Raw genomic sequence first — 16,466 nt, forward strand, 5'->3', positions numbered from 1 at the left:
ATGTCAGGCCCAGCGGAGAAACCACTTTCCTGAGGAACAGGGTTGGGAAACCAGTGGAAGTAAGGCCATTTTAAGGAGAAACCAAATGCCCACTAGGCACTGAATGGAGGAAACCATCCTTTTGATTTATAGTTGTGAGTGCTAAGAGGTGGGAGTTTGGCACTCCTTGTCCTGAGTTGTCACAGATGATTTGTGGGGAACAAGTTTCCAGTTCCAGTTAGGTCAGTGGAGGGTCTTGCATAGCAGGCAAGGCCTTGCGGTGAGCATTCGTCCTCAAGATGGAGGCTGCTGCTCTGACCTCATCCCTCCCCTCCCCTCCCCTCCCCTTTCAGTAAGAGCAGTGGCTCGGCTGCCTTGCTGGCCCTGTCCTGGACCTGCCTACTGGTGCGCATTGTCTTTCCCTCGAGAGCCAAGCGGCAAGGAGACATCTGGAGCAAACTGGTAGGTTCCCCGGGTCTTTGCAGTCGTGCCGGTCAGCTCTTTGCACAGAGTTGGGACATGTTTAAGCACCTTCTCTGGCCAGTGCTCTTAGTGCTGGGTGACCAGGCACTTTGAGTTACCCTGAGGTGTGTGACTTTGGTGGATGGGCATGAGTGCAGCATAATAACATTCGTCTATTTATCAAATATCTTTGAGCTTTCCTGGGTCAGGCATGGTGCTAGGCCCTGGGAATACAGTGATGAGCAAGAGAAACGTGGTCCCTGCCTTCATGGCATGTGAGAAAGACGTGACAGGCCAGATGGGGAAGATAGGCAGAAAACAAGTAACCCAGAAAATACCAATTCTTTCCTCCCGTTCTATGCCTGCTCCTTCCACATTCCCTATCTTGCCTTTCAGCATGTCTGCTAACCAGAGATGGCCCAATAGGCCAGGTTGGGAGATTCTTTTGAATGTCTAGATATGCTTAGTGGAGGGCAAGAGGGATGGTCTTACGGTTTAACAAAAAAGGAGTCTGAGGATCTTGGTATGGATTTGACTCTTGGCCATGAGATTTGGCCAGATACCTAATTTCGGAGCCCATTTCCCATTGCTGCAAAAATGGGGAAAAGTACCACTCACCCATCCGCCTCAAAGAGTTGCCATGAAGATGGGCTCAGAAGAGGTGTGAAAGGGCTGTAGAAACTTACAGAGGGCTGTGCAGGTAAATGAGGAGTGAGCGCCTCTGCCTGACACAGCCAGCTTGTAAGACTTATTGAGGCCTCATCCCTGGGAGCTTATCCAGCATACTTCTGGGGATGACCATAGATTGACCATCAGCAGTTGATGGAAGGATAAGAACACTGAAACCTCACAGGTAGTGGATATGCTGGAAAACCACCTTCAGAGTGTGGGTTCCATTGTTACCAAAAGGCCTTCTTGTAAGATGGTTTATCATGGGCTCCCTCACTAGCATGTCTCCAATGAATTCTTATAACCGTTATCCAAGGTAAGTCAGTGTGGGTTAGTGAGGGGGAGGGGTCAACCCCGGAGTTGTGTTTATGGGACAGGATGCATCAGGAGCTTGAAACCGTGGTGGTGGTTTCTGTGTCTTGAATCTGGGTTTTTCCTTTGCTCATTGCTGATGTTGACTATACACATAGGAGTAGTTTATTCAGTCCCTTAAGTATTTGTTGAGGGCCCCCTGCGTGTCAGGTGCTGTTCGAGGAGCTGAGGCTGAAACAGGGGACAGGTGAGAGGACCTTACTTTCTCATAGCTTTCAGTTGTGGGGAGAGGGTGGACACAAACAGGTCCACATATAAATGACAAGGTGTAGAGTCGTGCAGCAGAAAAGCAGGCAGGAGGATAGAGAGAGTGGGTGGACGGTGATGGTGGGAGGAAGGCCTTTGGAGGAGGTACCATTTGAACAGGGACCTGAAGGATATGAAAGAAAAAACCATGCCCAGATTATGGGTTAGAACGTTCCAGGAAGAAAGAACAGCAATATAGTTCTGAATGTGATATCAGCAAGCTTAAAAAGCTATTTTAATAATAATTTTTTAAAAAAGGTTCAGTATTCAACAGGTGTAGAATGATATACCAGTTTCCTTCCCACCCCTTCCCTAGCCATCTCGGTCCCCCTCTATTACTAGTTTCTTATGTAGTAGAGGTATTCTCTGTGTATATGACTAAATAGACCTTTTTATACAAGTGGTAGCATACATACAAACTTTTTTCTTTCGCCTTGTGTTTTTTTTTCCTTAACTGGATTTAGATTTGTTCCAGAGTATTATATAGAGTTTCTCATTCTTTATGACTATTTACTAATCCTTTGAGTGGATGTACCATGGTTTAGATATAACTAGTTCCCTGTTTATGACCACTTATGTTGTTATAGTCTTTTGTTATAAAAAATTGTTGCCATGAATAACTTTGTACATCTGCCATTTTGTACACATGCAAATGGAATTTGGCAGACTTCTTAAGCATGCCTTTTTTCTCAGGGTGGCAGTCCACTGCTCACCAGTGACCTTGGGTGTTCGTGGCACATACAGTCTCTGTGAGGCTTTTTTTTTTTTTTTTTTTTTGCGGTACGCGGGCCTCTCACTGTTGTGGCCTCTCCCGTTGCGGGGAACAGGCTCCGGATGTGCAGGCTCAGCGGCCATGGCTCATGGGCCCAGCCGCTCCGCGGCACGTAGGATCTTCCCGGACCAGGGCACGGACCTGTGTCCCCTGCATCGGCAGGCGGACTCTCAACCACTGCGCCACCAGGGAAGCCCTGTGAGGCTTTTTAATTGAGCACCTATTAGGTGCTTCACTCTGGGTTGGATAGTGGGCCCCCCTGCAGGCAGGATCAGCATATCAGTGTTCACTTCTGTATCCACAGTGCCTAGCATAGTGCCTGCCACTTCATCAGCGTTCATTGCTTGTAGAATTAATGAAGGAATAGTCAAGGCAGATGAAGAAATATATGAAACAGAATGCTTATCCTTTTCCCACATGGCACTTAACCTTCCTGGAATTATGTATTCATTTGTGTGTTTATTTGTTTAGTATCTTTTTCTCCCTCTGGACTATGAGGTGCATGAAAGCAAGGACCGTGTCTGTCTTATTCTCCAGGTGTTTTCATTGTCTGACTCATAGTAGGTGCTCAACAAATACTTATTAAGAAGTGCTTGAGTGAACAGATGTAAATCCGGGACAGGGTTAAGTGGCGGGGGGCAGGGGGTGGAGGGAAGAGGATCTGGCTGGAATTGAGTGGGAGAGGCCTGGCGGAGATGACCTCAGGTTCTGGCGGGCCTGATGAAGGTCTTGGGCAGGCTATGAGGGCCATGGGATCTCCGCTCCCATTTTACGTCCGGACCTGAGCCTCCCTGTCCCTGCAGGTAGAGGTGCAGTGCCTGCTCCTGCTGGAGGTGCTAGGCGGCTCCCACAAGCACGCCGTGGATGGTGCTGTGAAGAAGCTCACCAAACTATGGAAAGAGGTGACAGGAGGCAGCAGGGTGGCGGTCATTTCTTCTTCCTTACCACCTCCACTGCCGTCTGATACACCTGCTTTACCCGTTCCTCTTCAGAACCCGGGACTGGTGGAACAATACTTGTCAGCCGTTCTCAGCCTAGAACCCAACCAGAACTATGCAGCTATGCTGGGGCTGCTGGTGCAGTTCTGCACGAGACACAAGGAGATGGACGTGGTCAATCGGCACAAGGCAAGTGGACTCTCTGGAGGGAAGGAGGGGGAGCTTGTTTTGCCCTGGTGGCCCCCAGCTGCTGGCCTTATCTGAAGTTTGTTGGTTTTCTCACCTGAGACCCCGGCCTTTCATGGTGATATATGAACTTTGAGGAGCTGGAAAGTTTCCCCTCCAGTTGTGGCTTGGGATGGATCCTGCCATAGTTAACGGGATGATGATTTGCCTGTTCATGCAGTCATTTATTCACCCACACTGAGCATCTGCCTTGTGCCAAGCTCTGTGCCAGGTGTTGGGGATGCAGCAGTGCATGAGGGAGCTGTGATCCCTTCCCGGGCGGGACTGAATCTGAGGAGGCTGCCGTTAGACATAATCGTCATCTCATTATCTCTGTGAGACACGCTGCAAAGGAAAAGCGCAAGAGGCTGTGATACTCTGGTTGGGACTTGTCTTAGGCTGTGGGTCAGGGAACACATCTCTGATGAAGGAACTTAAAGGGTGAATAGGCGTTAACAAGGTCAAGAGGGGAGGAAGGGCATTTTGGGCAGAGAAAGCAGCATGTGGGCAGGAATGTAGAGGAGGCAAAGTGCGGTTGGAGGGGCACGTGGGTGTCTGGGTGAAAGAGGGTAGCAGGTAGGCCTGTGAGCCATGCCAAGGACTTGGACTTGCTCCTAGGAGCCATGGAAAGCTGTGGAAGGCTTTTAGATGGGGAATGGAGAGATCACTGGGATCTTCATGCTTGACACCATGACATTTGGGGCACTGATTGGTATTTTTTAGAAGCAGTCCCACAAGAGGGATCTCAGAACGTCAGGGTCTAACCAGGTCTCTGTATTCCCTAGAGTGCCCTGCTGGATTTTTATGTGAAGAACATCTTGATGAGCAAAGTAAAGCCTCAGAAGTATCTGTTGGTGAGTGTGAGGTGGCCCTTACTCACCTGGGCAAGCTAAATCCCATTTTAAATTCTGTGATTCAGAACCATCCTTTATTCTTGGTCTGTTCCCACGAAGGCTGGGTGCCTGACCCCTTTCTCTTTGTAGGATAACTGTGCCCCTCTGCTCCGATACATGTCCCACTCGGAGTTTAAGGATCTGATATTGCCCACCATACAGAAGTCCTTACTGAGGAGTCCAGAGAATGTTCTTGAAAGTAGGTTCCTGCCAAACAGGATGGTGGGAGGGAGATGAAGTTGCCTGATAAGCCGGGTCCCCACTACTTGGCAGCAGGAAGTGCTTGGGGCAGGGGGAGATGTATTCACTGTTTACCTCATTGGGCCCTTGGGAGAGAGATCAGGGACCCTTTTGAGAGTATGCTGAAAGTAATGGGCCCTCTTGCTGGAAGAATGCACAAAAGTATACCCACTTAAAATACCGCATACATTTTTAGAGGTCTAAGAACCTTCCGGAAACCAGGTTAAGAACCTCTGCTCTAGACAGTTTGACCTTGGTGTGGAGGTGGCACTTGAAACCATAGGATATGAGAGTTGAGTCTCTGTCTCTTTTTATCTTGGTAAGAGGTGTGGGTGGAATGTCGGAGGGGCAGTTTTTTGCTGATTGGGATGGGGCAGTATACAGCTTTACAGCAGAGCTGTGGGACAAAGGTGTGACCACCATGTGACCATACAGAGATGAAGAGTGGTCATGTCCTATGTGTCTACACAGCAGGCCTGAGCACTGGCTGGGGAGTCAGGCAGAAACGGGCATTTCCCCTGGAGGCCAGCATGATGCGTGCTTTCTGTCCCCCTCAGCTATCTCCAGTCTGTTGGCATCAGTGACTCTCGATCTCAGCCATTATGCCCTGGACATCGTGAAAGGACTGGCTGGTGAGTGTCCCAACCCCTCTCCAGCCCCTGGAATGGCACCTTGGGCTTCGGTTGTACTTATCCCTATTGTACAAAAAGGGGTAGGAGACAGCTCAGTTTAGAAATAAACTACAGTTGTGTAGTTTCTTTCCTGAGATCCTTTATAATGGGAACACAGAGCCAGGATTGAAGAGTTGGGAGCAGGGAAGACAAAGATGAGAGCCTGGCTACCCAGCTCTCAGCAGCTTCTGAGTTGCGGCTCTCCGTGTCCAGGCCAGCTGAAGTCCAACAGCCCCCGCCTGATGGATGAAGCCGTGCTGGCGCTGCAGAACCTGGTCCGCCAGTGCAGTGACTCCTCGGCGATGGAAGCCCTGGCCAGGCACCTGTTTGCTATCCTCGGAGGTGGGCAAGTCCTTCCCGGGCGTGCGGATGGCCAAGGTGTGGCCTCTGGCATTCCTTGGGCACCGGGACCTGTTGGGGGCTTGGTGCTCTGAGTTTGCTTGTGTCAAGAATGAACAGAAAGAAGCATGTGCAGATCAGTGTGGATGGGGGTGATCTCAGTTTTAAGCATAGGCATTATCGTTTGCATAGGGGGAAAAAATAGAGGGAAATACACCAAAATGTTAATAATATTTTAGGTAGTGGGAACATGGGTGATTTTTAGATGTTGCTTTTATATTTTTTCTATTTGTCACATTTTCTGCAAGAACATATTATTTATTTCTTTAGTTAGAAAAAAAAAAAAAGCCAGTACATGTGATGTTAAGCCCAGCTACATGATAGAAAGGCTGCTTCTGGAATCAGAAACTGTATCTTGATGTCACACACATGACGACCTTATTCACCCCCTTGGGAAATGTGGCAGATGTGAATTTTGAATCTTTGCTATCTCTCCTCTCAGGCTCGGAAGGAAAACTAACTATTGTAGCCCAGAAGATGAGCGTCCTCTCAGGTACGGAATTTCTCTACGGGTAGTAGGAAGTGTAGTAGTAGTAGTGTAACGTAACTGTTAGGGAAGGTGAATCCGTCGGATCTTGACACCTCTGACAGTTTTGGACATCCCAGTCTGGCTTCCGTAAAAGGCAGGACGTCTGATGGGGGATTGAGTGGGGGGTCAGTCATGGCCAGAGGAGAGGCATGGCTGCTGGGGAGGTGGGCAGTGACAGGAGGACTGGTGTGTTGGCAGTTTTGTGCTGATGAGGGGCTAAGCAGGGAATCCCCTGCCTTCCAGGGATCGGGAGTGTCAGTCATCACGTGGTGGCCGGGCCTTCCAGTCAAGTCCTGAGTGGGACCGTGGCTGAGCTGTTCATCCCCTTCCTCCAGCAAGAAGGTAATTGTGCACCATGGTGAGGGTGCAGCCTGGACCCATCCTTGACCCCCGGTTTTCACAGTTGGAGCCTGCCATGAACCCCTTCTGAGGGCCCTGCTTCCTCTCCCTGAAGCATCACTGCTTCCTCTCCCTTTACTCCTACTTGCTTTCGCATGCAACTGGCAGTGATGTGATGTGGGTCTAAGACATAGGGCTGACTGGACTTCTGCTTCTTGCCCTAGTTCACGAAGGCACCTTGGTGCACGCCACCTCTGTCCTGGCTCTCTGGTGTAACCGGTTCTCCACAGAAGTGCCCAAGAAGCTCACTGAATGGTTCAAGAAAGCCTTCAGCCTTAAAACCTCCACCTCTGCAGTGAGGCACGCCTATCTGCAGTGCATGTTGGTCTGCTTCCGAGGTGAGATGCTTCCCTCACAGAGGTGATTGAGGTGATCTTCAGGGCGTCATCACCGTTCCAGGCTTTCCCTTTCGGTCCAGCTTTTTTTGCATCATTTCCTCCTGAGCCACTGGGAGCATCTAGCTTAGTCATCCATAAAGCCTAGAATCAGAGCCCAGTCTTCACAACAGTTTCTGGCTTCTCCTCCTTATCAGACCTTCAGAATACAAAGCTTTATTCAGAGAGGAGCCACAACCAGAACCTGTCACTCTGTTTTCTGAAATCATGGAGAAATCATTCTGATAAGACTGATTTATAAGGTGTAAATTATATAATCTTTACACTGGACCTATTAGAAACAACAACTGCCCTCGCTTCAGTGCTAACAAACCTGTCATTTGGGCCTGAGCATCTACCTCCTTCCCAAGCACAGCGAGGGGAAACTTCAAATCTGTAGGAGCTTGATCCCCAAAGTAAAAATCTCTAATATTGATGTCCACCTCTGAGATGGGCTCATATTTCACTTAAAGTTTAAACTTATGATGACTGGGTTTAAAAAAATGTTTAGGAGACTCCAGAGCTGCCCCTAGAGAGGTGACCCCCTTCTGTACAGTGTCTGTACTTGTGTATCAGTTTGCAGTTTTGCTGCACTGATTGAACTTGATTTTAGATTGAGTTCTAAATAGCCAAGTCTTGGTTTAACCTAGTCTCTTTAGCTTGAGCTGCTTCTGCTTAATACTTTAAAAACAATCATAAAATAAACCTTTAAAATATACATTTCTTGGATTCAAATCCATGGCATCATCCAAATGAAATACTTGTTTCACTGTGAAATACTCTATATACCAATTTAGTAATTAAGAAAACGTGGGTTGGGACTTCCCTGGTGGTTCAGTGGTTAAGACGCCATGCTCCCAATGCAGGGGGCCCGGATTTGATCCCTGGTCGAGGAACTAAGATCCCACATACTGCAACTAAGCCTGTGCACTGCAATGAAGACCCAGTGCAGCCTAAATAAATTATACATACATACATACATACACACACATACGTGGGTTTAGCTATAGTTTTAGTAGGTTTCTACTTTTTTTTTTTTTTTTTGCGCGGTGCACAGGCCTCTCACTGTTGTGGCCTCTCCCGTGCAGAGCACAGTCTCCGGACGCTCAGGCTCAGTGGTCATGGCTCACGAGCCCAGCCGCTCCGCCGCATGTGGGATCTTCCCGGACCGGGGTGCGAATCCATGTCCCCTGCATCGGCAGGCGGACTCTCAACCACTGTGCCACCAGGGAAGCCCTCTACTTTTTTTTTTTTTTTGAACAGAGTTTAGTTCATAGGTCAGCAGATTGGTTCTGGTTTTGGGATTTGGGTCTGGAGGTTGTCTGGTGTGGGAGAAGAGCCCCAGAGAGAAATTAGTCAACTTGAGGTTTGCCCTGGCTCTCCCTCAACCAGCTGTGTGGCCTTGGGCAACTCACTTCACCTCTCTTGGTCTGTTTCCTTATCCATCAAGTGAATACCTGGACTATTGGACTAGTAAGGACCCTTCTAGCTCTAGCTTTATGGTTGTAGAGTTTGATTTAAGTCCTAGATTTTACTTCCACTTATTTGAGATATTTGAAAGGTAACTGAAGGGTGTTAACCATTCAGACATGGGTGAATAACTCCTTTCTCAAGTAATCTTGCCTCCTTGCGATTGGGGTGTTCTGTAAGGTGCTGGTCCTATCTCCACAGGTGACACACTGTTGCAGGCCCTGGACTTGTTGCCCTTGCTCATCCAGACAGTGGAGAAGGCAGCCTCCCAAAGCACTCAGGTTCCCGTAGTCACCGAAGGGGTCGCTGCTGCCTTGCTGCTCTCAAAGCTTTCGATGGCTGACTCACAGGCTGGTAAGAGTCCAGAGATGTCCAGGATGCTAGCAGACAAGGGCCTCTTTCAGAGTCCTTGGGAGGAGTGCCTTGATATTTAGGATTTTACAGGATTAGCTTGGCCACTTACCACACTGGGCAGTCGTAGGGCCACTTGTCACCTGCAGGGATGAATTTTATCTACAAGCCCCTGTCCTGGAGCATTGGAGCAACGTGGCAAAGGAGGACAGTGACAGAGTCCCCTGGCTGCACTCCCGCTGCACAGTGCAACGCTGAGGCTCATCCCTACAGATGATAAGTGGGACGTTGTTTTTAATTGGTTATACATTTATAGGGTATAACATTAAAAGCTTCCCCTTAGCCATCCTGTCTTCCAGCCACTAAGTTTCCCTCCTTGGATAGTATTATCCAGTTTCGTGTCTAGAGATGATCAATGTGTAATTGCCGAAACATGCTGGGTGACATACTATACATGCCATATTGCGTACTGAACACATCTTGGAAAAGATTCCAAAATCAGTACAACAAAAAGAGCTTTCCTTTTTTTGTGGCTACACGGTATTCTGTGCTTATTTAGTCTACATCCTACTCTGCATGGGGACATAGCTGAACTTATTCCTGTGGTTAGAAATGGAGTTCATCTCTTTTCATATATATTATTGTGTGCCATCTGACTATATACCAAGGCACTGGGCTACTTCTGTGGCGGGGAGGCAGAACATGACCCTGTTTCAGCAAATTTTAAGCTGCTTTACTCTACTGGGAGAGAGGATATGCAAAAGTTATCTGTTGTTTAAGGCAAAATGTGGCATAAGAGCAGTTTTGAAGGAGGGATTTCTTTTAGTTTAGGGGTTGGGTGTCAGGAAAAGCTTCATGAAGGAGGGAGCATTTGAACTAGGGCCCTGAGGGCTAGAAGGGTTTTCACTAGCTGGCCCAGCGTGAGTTCAAATGAGGGAAGGGCGGGGAAAGCACCACATGTGGACCTCAAGTAGTTCAGCCTGGCACCTGGAACAGGTGGGAATTCCAGGTGGGAAGCAGCTCATCTGGGCTCCTGTGGGCTGCAGAGAACCACCAAAGCTTTTCACATAGGCAATGCCACCAGAAGAACCGGTTAGTTCTCGGAACCGGAGGACAGTGAGCCTGGGAGTGACCCGCCCCCGCTGAGGGAGAACTCCTGCCTGCTGCAACAGCGGAGAGTCTGTCAGCAAAGCCAGCCCCCGCAGCTTCAGCATGGCGGGGACTAGCCCTGGCATGTCGGGGGCTGTGTGGTAGAGTGACCTTTTGTTTCTTGCAGAGGCCAAACTGAGCAGTTTCTGGCAGCTAATTTTGGATGAGAAGAAGCAGGTTTTCACTTCTGACAAATTCCTGCTCATGGCTTCAGAGGATGGTGAGTCACTACCCGCTTAGTTGAAGTCGAGTTTGGGGCTGAGTCTCTGGTGGGTCTTCAGAGAGGATCCTTCTCTGACTGCCTGTTGTTTTGACCAGACAGCTCAGCAGAAACCTGGAGCAGAGTGATCTGGCCAACAGCTCAGCTTTTGTGGGAATGAATGTACTCCTGTGGGATGTGGAAGGCTAGGGAAATGGGAGGGAAGTGGGAGATTTGTGGAGACAGCACTCTAATAGTTGTGGAGCTGTGATATTAGGTGTAATTATAGTTGACTGGGTAATTGGTGCTGTCGTAGAGGTTTTCGTGCACTGAGAGGCAGCTGAGAAGCTCTGGCGAAGTGTGGCTGGCTCCACCCACACCAGGAGATAGAAGAACTACTGGTTTCTATCTTGGCAGAGAAGGAACAGTTGATCTTTAAATGTATGTTTAAAATTCTAGGTTGCCTTAGAAGTATCTGCCGCTAATTGGTGATTGGAAAAGCCTTTTGACTGACAAATCACAACATTCTCTTAATGAGCTACAACTGTTAGTCACTTCCTGATGTTTAAAAAATGTTTCGCTAATTTTTGAATAGGAGATATATTCACATAATACAAAAAAAAAAAAGACCCAAGAGAGTCTACACTGAAAGTTATACCCTTGCTTTGATCTCTAGCCACACAGTGTCCCTGGCCGTGGAGAACCAATTTTATCAGCTTCTTGTGTATCTTTGATATTTTATATTTATACCAATAAATAACCTTATGTATCAGTTCTCTGCCTTTTTTACACAAGTGTTAATATTCCTACTGTATGCATTGTGCTGTCTAGATTTGGAAATAATTTCACGTCAGTATATAATGAGCACTCTCATTCTTTTTTAGAACTGCATAGTAATTAAAAAAAATTATTTTATTGAAGTATAGTTGGATTTACAATGTGTTAATTTCTACTGTACAGCAAAGTGATTCAGTTACACGTATATATACATTCTTTTTCATATTCTGTTATGGTTTATCACAGGATATTGAATATACTTTTGCTTGTTCCAAAATACACGTGTGCCTATGGAGAACAATATGGAGGTTGCTTAAAAAACTAAAAATAGAACTACCACACGACCCAGCAATCCCACTACTGGGCATATACCCTGAGAAAACCATAATTCAAAAAGAGTCATGTACCACAATGTTCATTGCAGCTCTGTTTACAATAGCCAGGACATGGAAGCAACCTAAGTGTCCATCGACAGATGAATGGATAAAGAAGATGTGGCACATTATATACGATGGAATGTTACTCAGCCATAACCAGAAACGAAATTGAGTTATTTGCAGTGAGGTAGATGGACCTAGAGTCTGTCATACGGAGTAAAGTAAGTCAGGCAGAGAAAAACAAATACCGTATGCTAACACATATATATGGAATGTAAAAAAAAAAAAATGGTTCTGAAGAACCTAGGGGCAGGACAAGAATAAAGGTGCAGATGTAGAGAATGGACTTGAGGAAGTGGGGAGGGGGAAGGGTAAGCTGGGACAAAGTGAGAGAGTGGCATGGACTTAATATACACTACCAAATGTAAAATAGATAGCTAGTGGGAGGCAGCCGCATAGCACAGGGAGATCAGCTTGGTGCTTTGTGACCACCTAGAGCAGTGGGATAGGGAGTATGGGAGGAGACACAAGAGGGAGGAGATACGGGGATATATATATATGTACAGCTGATTCACTTTGTTATAAAGCAGAAACTAGTGCACCATTGTAAAGAAATTATACTCCAATAAAGATGTTAAAAAAAGAATACACGTGTGTAGTTAGCAAAAAAGAAAATTCATTAGATACATGTATATGTATAACTGAATCACTTTGCTGTACACCTGAAACTAACACAACATTGTTAATCAGCTATACTCCAATATAAAATAAAAACTTAAAAAAAATTCTAGTGAACTGTAACTTTCCCTTTACATTTTGGTGTTCATTTTCCAGCTCTTCCCAGTTCTTTCTGGATGTGTTCTCTATTTTAAAAACACTTGTGCTGTTTCTGTCCCCCCCGCCAGCCCTCTGTACCGTGCTGCATCTGACAGAGAGACTCTTCCTTGACCATCCGCACAGACTCACAGGCAACAAAGTTCAGTACGTGGGGCTCGTTTACTTTTCCCCTTTGGCCAAATGACACAAACCCTGACAGGAGCCTGAGACGTGGCGGTGTGTGAGGGGTGGAAGGCTGGCTGTGGAGAACCCCACACCTGGCCTTACCCAGGACGCCCTGTCCCTCTGCTGCAGGCAGTACCACCGGGCTCTGGTGGCGGTGCTCCTGAGCCGCACCTGGCACGTGCGCAGGCAGGCCCAGCAGACGGTTCGGAAGCTGCTCTCTGCTCTCGGGGGCTTCAAGCTGGCCTATGGACTCCTGGAGGAGCTGAAGACTGTCCTCAGTTCTCACAAGGTCAGGGCATCTGGGCTGCAGAACTGGGGCTCTCAGACCCCCTTAGCTGACCCTGCTTATGCTGTGGGATTTTAACTAGACTGCTCCTGGGCTGTTCTCACTCACTCAGACTCTGTGTGATGCCAGAATCTTCTGCCCTGGAGTTTGGGTAACACCTTGTTTCATATAATTCCTTTTCCTTTTCAGATGCTTTTCTTTCTTCCCATGTTTTATGACATGTAGCTCAACCTTTTTATTCTTGAGTAATGGAAAAACACTTCTTTTTTTTTTTTTCTTGCGGTATGCGGACCTCTCACTGCTGTGGCCTCTCCCGTTGTGGAGCACAGGCTCCGGACGCGCAGGCCCAGCGGCCATGGCTCACGGGCCCAGCCGCTCCGCGTCATGTGGGATCCTCCCGGACCGGGGCACGAGCCCGCGTCCCCTGAATCGGCAGGCGGACTCTCAACCACTGCACCACTAGGGAAGCCCAAAAAACACTTCATTTTTAAAGCACTTTATAATTTTTAAAGTGTTTTCTACCCATTGTCCCTTTCAGTTTTTCACAATGCCTTTAAAAGGCTGACAGGCTTACTATGCTTATTTTGTATGAGTTGTCCAGGGTTCTGGTAGCTGAAATGACTTGCTCAGGGTCCCCCAGCCAGTGGGTGGCAGAACTGGGAGTTGACCCGCAAGACCCGGCTCCTAGTTTCAGTGCTCTTTGTGCCCTGTTTCACTGTTTCCCTCCTTCCCTAAGCCTGCTTGAGGGATGTGGGCCAGTGACAGACTTGCAGTCTCAGGGTAGGTCCCCTGGACCAGTGTCTGTTGCCTTCTTTCCCCCTGTGGGCTGTTTTAGGTGCTTCCTTCCAGGCCCATCTCATAACCTGTGGGTCCCAGTGCCAGGCACTGGGTGTCAGTATCCACACCAGCAGGGAGCCCAGAGAACAACATGAATGAGAGGCAGCTGCCTCCCTGGCATCTTCATCTCCTGTGTGCCAGGCCTGCACGGGGCTCTGAGCAGTGGGGCTCATGTGTTGTCTCCCCACAGGTGCTGCCCTTAGAGGCTCTTGTGACCGATGCTGGGGAGGTGACTGAGGCGGGCAAGGCCTACGTGCCTCCGCGGGTCCTGCAGGAGGCTCTCTGCATCATCTCTGGGGTGCCAGGGCTGGAAGGTGATGTCACCAACACAGAGCAGCTGGCCCAGGAGATGCTGATCATCTCCCACCACCCGTCCTTAGGTGCGTGCCTGGGGCGGGTATTGGAGGGGCGGGGACTGTGTTGTAGGAGCAGGCCGGGCAGAAGGCCTCAAAGAGCTCCCCTTCCCTTCAGTCGCTGTGCAATCTGGCCTGTGGCCAGCACTTCTTGCCAGGATGAAGATCGATCCGGAAGCCTTCATTACTAGGCACCTGGATCAGATCATTCCCAGGATCACCACACAGAGCCCCCTGAACCAGGTAATTGGCATGTGAGCTGGTTTTGGTCTCAGGTCAGAGTCCAGACGGGAGATTCAGAGAAACAGGTGAAGGTGTGATGAAAAATGGGTTGAACCCTTGGGTTTCATGTGGCAGAAAGTGCAAACTAGTTTGAGCACAATAGGGAACTTGCTTGTTCCCTCATCTAACTGGTAAGACCCAGGATGTGACTGGACAGGGACTCAGGTGTCTTCAGGACCTTGTAGGTGGTGTATCTCTTGCTCTCTGTCCATCTCTCTGTCTCATCCATCTGTGTCCCATCTCTGCTTTCCACGGTATGGGCTCCATTCTCAGTCTCCCCTTTTTAGTAGCAGGATAGCTATTCCAGGCTTCTTGTCCCCCATCAGCTCCAGTGGGAAAAGCTTGCGTTTTCTAGTCATTTCAGCTGGCATGGGGTCTTACTGCCCTGCTTGACCTGACTTGGGTCTTGTGCTTATCCTGAGGCCCATCCTGGTCTGGGTCACGTGCCCACCTCTGGAGAGGGTGGGGTCAGCTCCACCTGAACCACGGAGATGAGATTGGGAGAGGAATGTGTCCCCCAAATCAGGGTGCTAGTACCAGGTAGGTACAGCTCGCTGAGAAGGCAGACACACACTACGCTTGTCCACTCCAGTAGGCAGTGCTCAGAAAGAGCAGGCAGTGGCAAGAAGAAGGGGAGCCATTGCCTGGGGCATTTAGGCCTGGCAGGACCCCTCTCCAGTGCCAGCTGTGGCGCTCACTGACCATGTCTATGTTTGTCTGGCAGTCTTCCATGAATGCCATGGGCTCCCTCTCCATCCTGTCCCCAGACCGGGTCCTCCCTCAGCTCATCAGCACCATCACCGCTTCCGTGCAGAACCCAGCGCTGTGCCAGGTGACACGGGAGGAGTTTGCTATTATGCAGACCCCTGCCGGGGAGCTGTACGACAAATCCATCATCCAGAGGTGAGCCCCCACTCATGGGCTCAATAGCCCCAAGCCTTAGTTTTCTTTTTTTTCTCTTTCCTTTTTTTTTAATTAATTAATTTATTTGGCTGCGTCGGGTCTTAGTTGCAGCACGCGGGATCTTTCGTGGCAGCACGCGGGATCTTTCGTGGCAGCACGCGGGATCTTTCGTGGCAGCACGCGGGATCTTTAGTGGCAGCATGCGGAATCTTTCCCTGCAGCACGCGCCCTCTTGGTTGCCGTGCACGGGCTTCTCTCTAGCTGTGGCACGTGGGCTCTAGAGCGCGCGGGCTCAGTACTTGTAGTGCTTGGGCTCAGTTGCCCCGTGGCATGTGAGATCTTAGTTCCCCAACCAGGGATTGAATTTGCGTCCCCTGCATTGGAAGGTGGATTCTTAACCACTGGACCACCAGAGAAGTGCCTGTCAGATGGAGACTATGTGTCCTTTGTAGGGTCTTGTGAGGAGTAAATGAAACAATCTATCTGTTGATTGGAGGAGTGCTTACTGTGTTCTAGGCACAGTACTTAGGCCTGGGATACAAGAGCATGTAGAGTATCCAGCACTTTCCTGGTGCATATGACTTAAAAACTAGCTGGGGTTTTATGGCTGGTGGGAGGCTGAAGGGCCTGGTGGCTGTTTTGAACCTGGCTGATCACCTGCTCTGGTGTTTCAGTGCCCAGCAGGACAGCATAAAAAAGGCCAACATGAAGCGAGAGAACAAAGCTTACTCCTTCAAGGAGCAGATCATCGAGCTGGAGCTGAAGGAGGTGGGTACGTGGAGGCCTCACACACGGGGTGGCCTCAGGCGGGTCTCTTGGGTCATCCTGACCCATGGCACACTCCTCCGACCTCCCCACTGATCCTGGGTCCTACTGCCACACTCTTTATCTGCCCTTTCTCAGGTAGCTTTCTCTACGCCCAACTCAAGGAAAACAAATTTTTCTCTCTGCTGGCAGTAGTTCATGTATTTCCTCTGCTAAGTGGTGTTGCTTGATTCCATGCCTGTCCCCGCAGCTCCTGGAAGGCCGGGACCTATCTGTCCTCTTGATAGTAGGCATAGGGCCTGGCACAGTGTAGCCGCTGGGGCATCGTGGTTTATTGCTCTATTCGGCAGTGACAGAACTGGTTCTGACAGGAGCAAAGCACACAGGGCTCTTTCCTGTCTCAGAGCCTTTGTTTGCTCCTCCCTCGGTTTTTTGTTTTTTGTTTTTTGTCCTCCCTCAGTCTTTACAAGGCTGGGTTCTTCTTGTCTTTCACGTCTCTGCCCACATATCCCCTTCGCGGAGAGGTGACCCCTCTGCCCACCCTATC

At 48.9% G+C, this 16,466-nt stretch overlaps 1 protein-coding gene across 2 annotated transcripts in view; it reads left to right on the top strand.

Annotated features, from left to right (window-relative positions):
* GCN1 (GCN1 activator of EIF2AK4) overlaps nucleotides 1–16,466 on the top strand; it is a 56,835-nt gene that overhangs the window by 9,105 nt on the left and 31,264 nt on the right. For both annotated transcript variants that reach the window (XR_003436694.1, XM_027124574.1), the window contains exons 5-22: nucleotides 333–441; nucleotides 3,304–3,402; nucleotides 3,493–3,627; nucleotides 4,449–4,517; nucleotides 4,647–4,755; nucleotides 5,354–5,428; nucleotides 5,681–5,809; nucleotides 6,309–6,359; nucleotides 6,639–6,737; nucleotides 6,959–7,132; nucleotides 8,840–8,992; nucleotides 10,266–10,358; nucleotides 12,397–12,472; nucleotides 12,623–12,782; nucleotides 13,807–13,996; nucleotides 14,088–14,212; nucleotides 14,976–15,154; nucleotides 15,829–15,922. Coding sequence is in view for 1 of the 2 variants with exons in the window: in XM_027124574.1 (XP_026980375.1) it covers nucleotides 333–441; nucleotides 3,304–3,402; nucleotides 3,493–3,627; nucleotides 4,449–4,517; nucleotides 4,647–4,755; nucleotides 5,354–5,428; nucleotides 5,681–5,809; nucleotides 6,309–6,359; nucleotides 6,639–6,737; nucleotides 6,959–7,132; nucleotides 8,840–8,992; nucleotides 10,266–10,358; nucleotides 12,397–12,472; nucleotides 12,623–12,782; nucleotides 13,807–13,996; nucleotides 14,088–14,212; nucleotides 14,976–15,154; nucleotides 15,829–15,922 (2,119 nt within the window). In the remaining variant the exon portion in view is untranslated. The remainder of the gene's footprint in view (nucleotides 1–332; nucleotides 442–3,303; nucleotides 3,403–3,492; nucleotides 3,628–4,448; nucleotides 4,518–4,646; nucleotides 4,756–5,353; nucleotides 5,429–5,680; nucleotides 5,810–6,308; nucleotides 6,360–6,638; nucleotides 6,738–6,958; nucleotides 7,133–8,839; nucleotides 8,993–10,265; nucleotides 10,359–12,396; nucleotides 12,473–12,622; nucleotides 12,783–13,806; nucleotides 13,997–14,087; nucleotides 14,213–14,975; nucleotides 15,155–15,828; nucleotides 15,923–16,466) is intronic.

The sequence above is a fragment of the Aethalodelphis obliquidens genome, unplaced genomic scaffold (genome assembly GCF_003676395.1).
Source record: "Aethalodelphis obliquidens isolate GAN/ISIS:26980383/991018 unplaced genomic scaffold, ASM367639v1 scaffold28, whole genome shotgun sequence".
In the NCBI taxonomy this organism is placed as follows: Eukaryota; Metazoa; Chordata; class Mammalia; order Artiodactyla; family Delphinidae; genus Aethalodelphis; species Aethalodelphis obliquidens.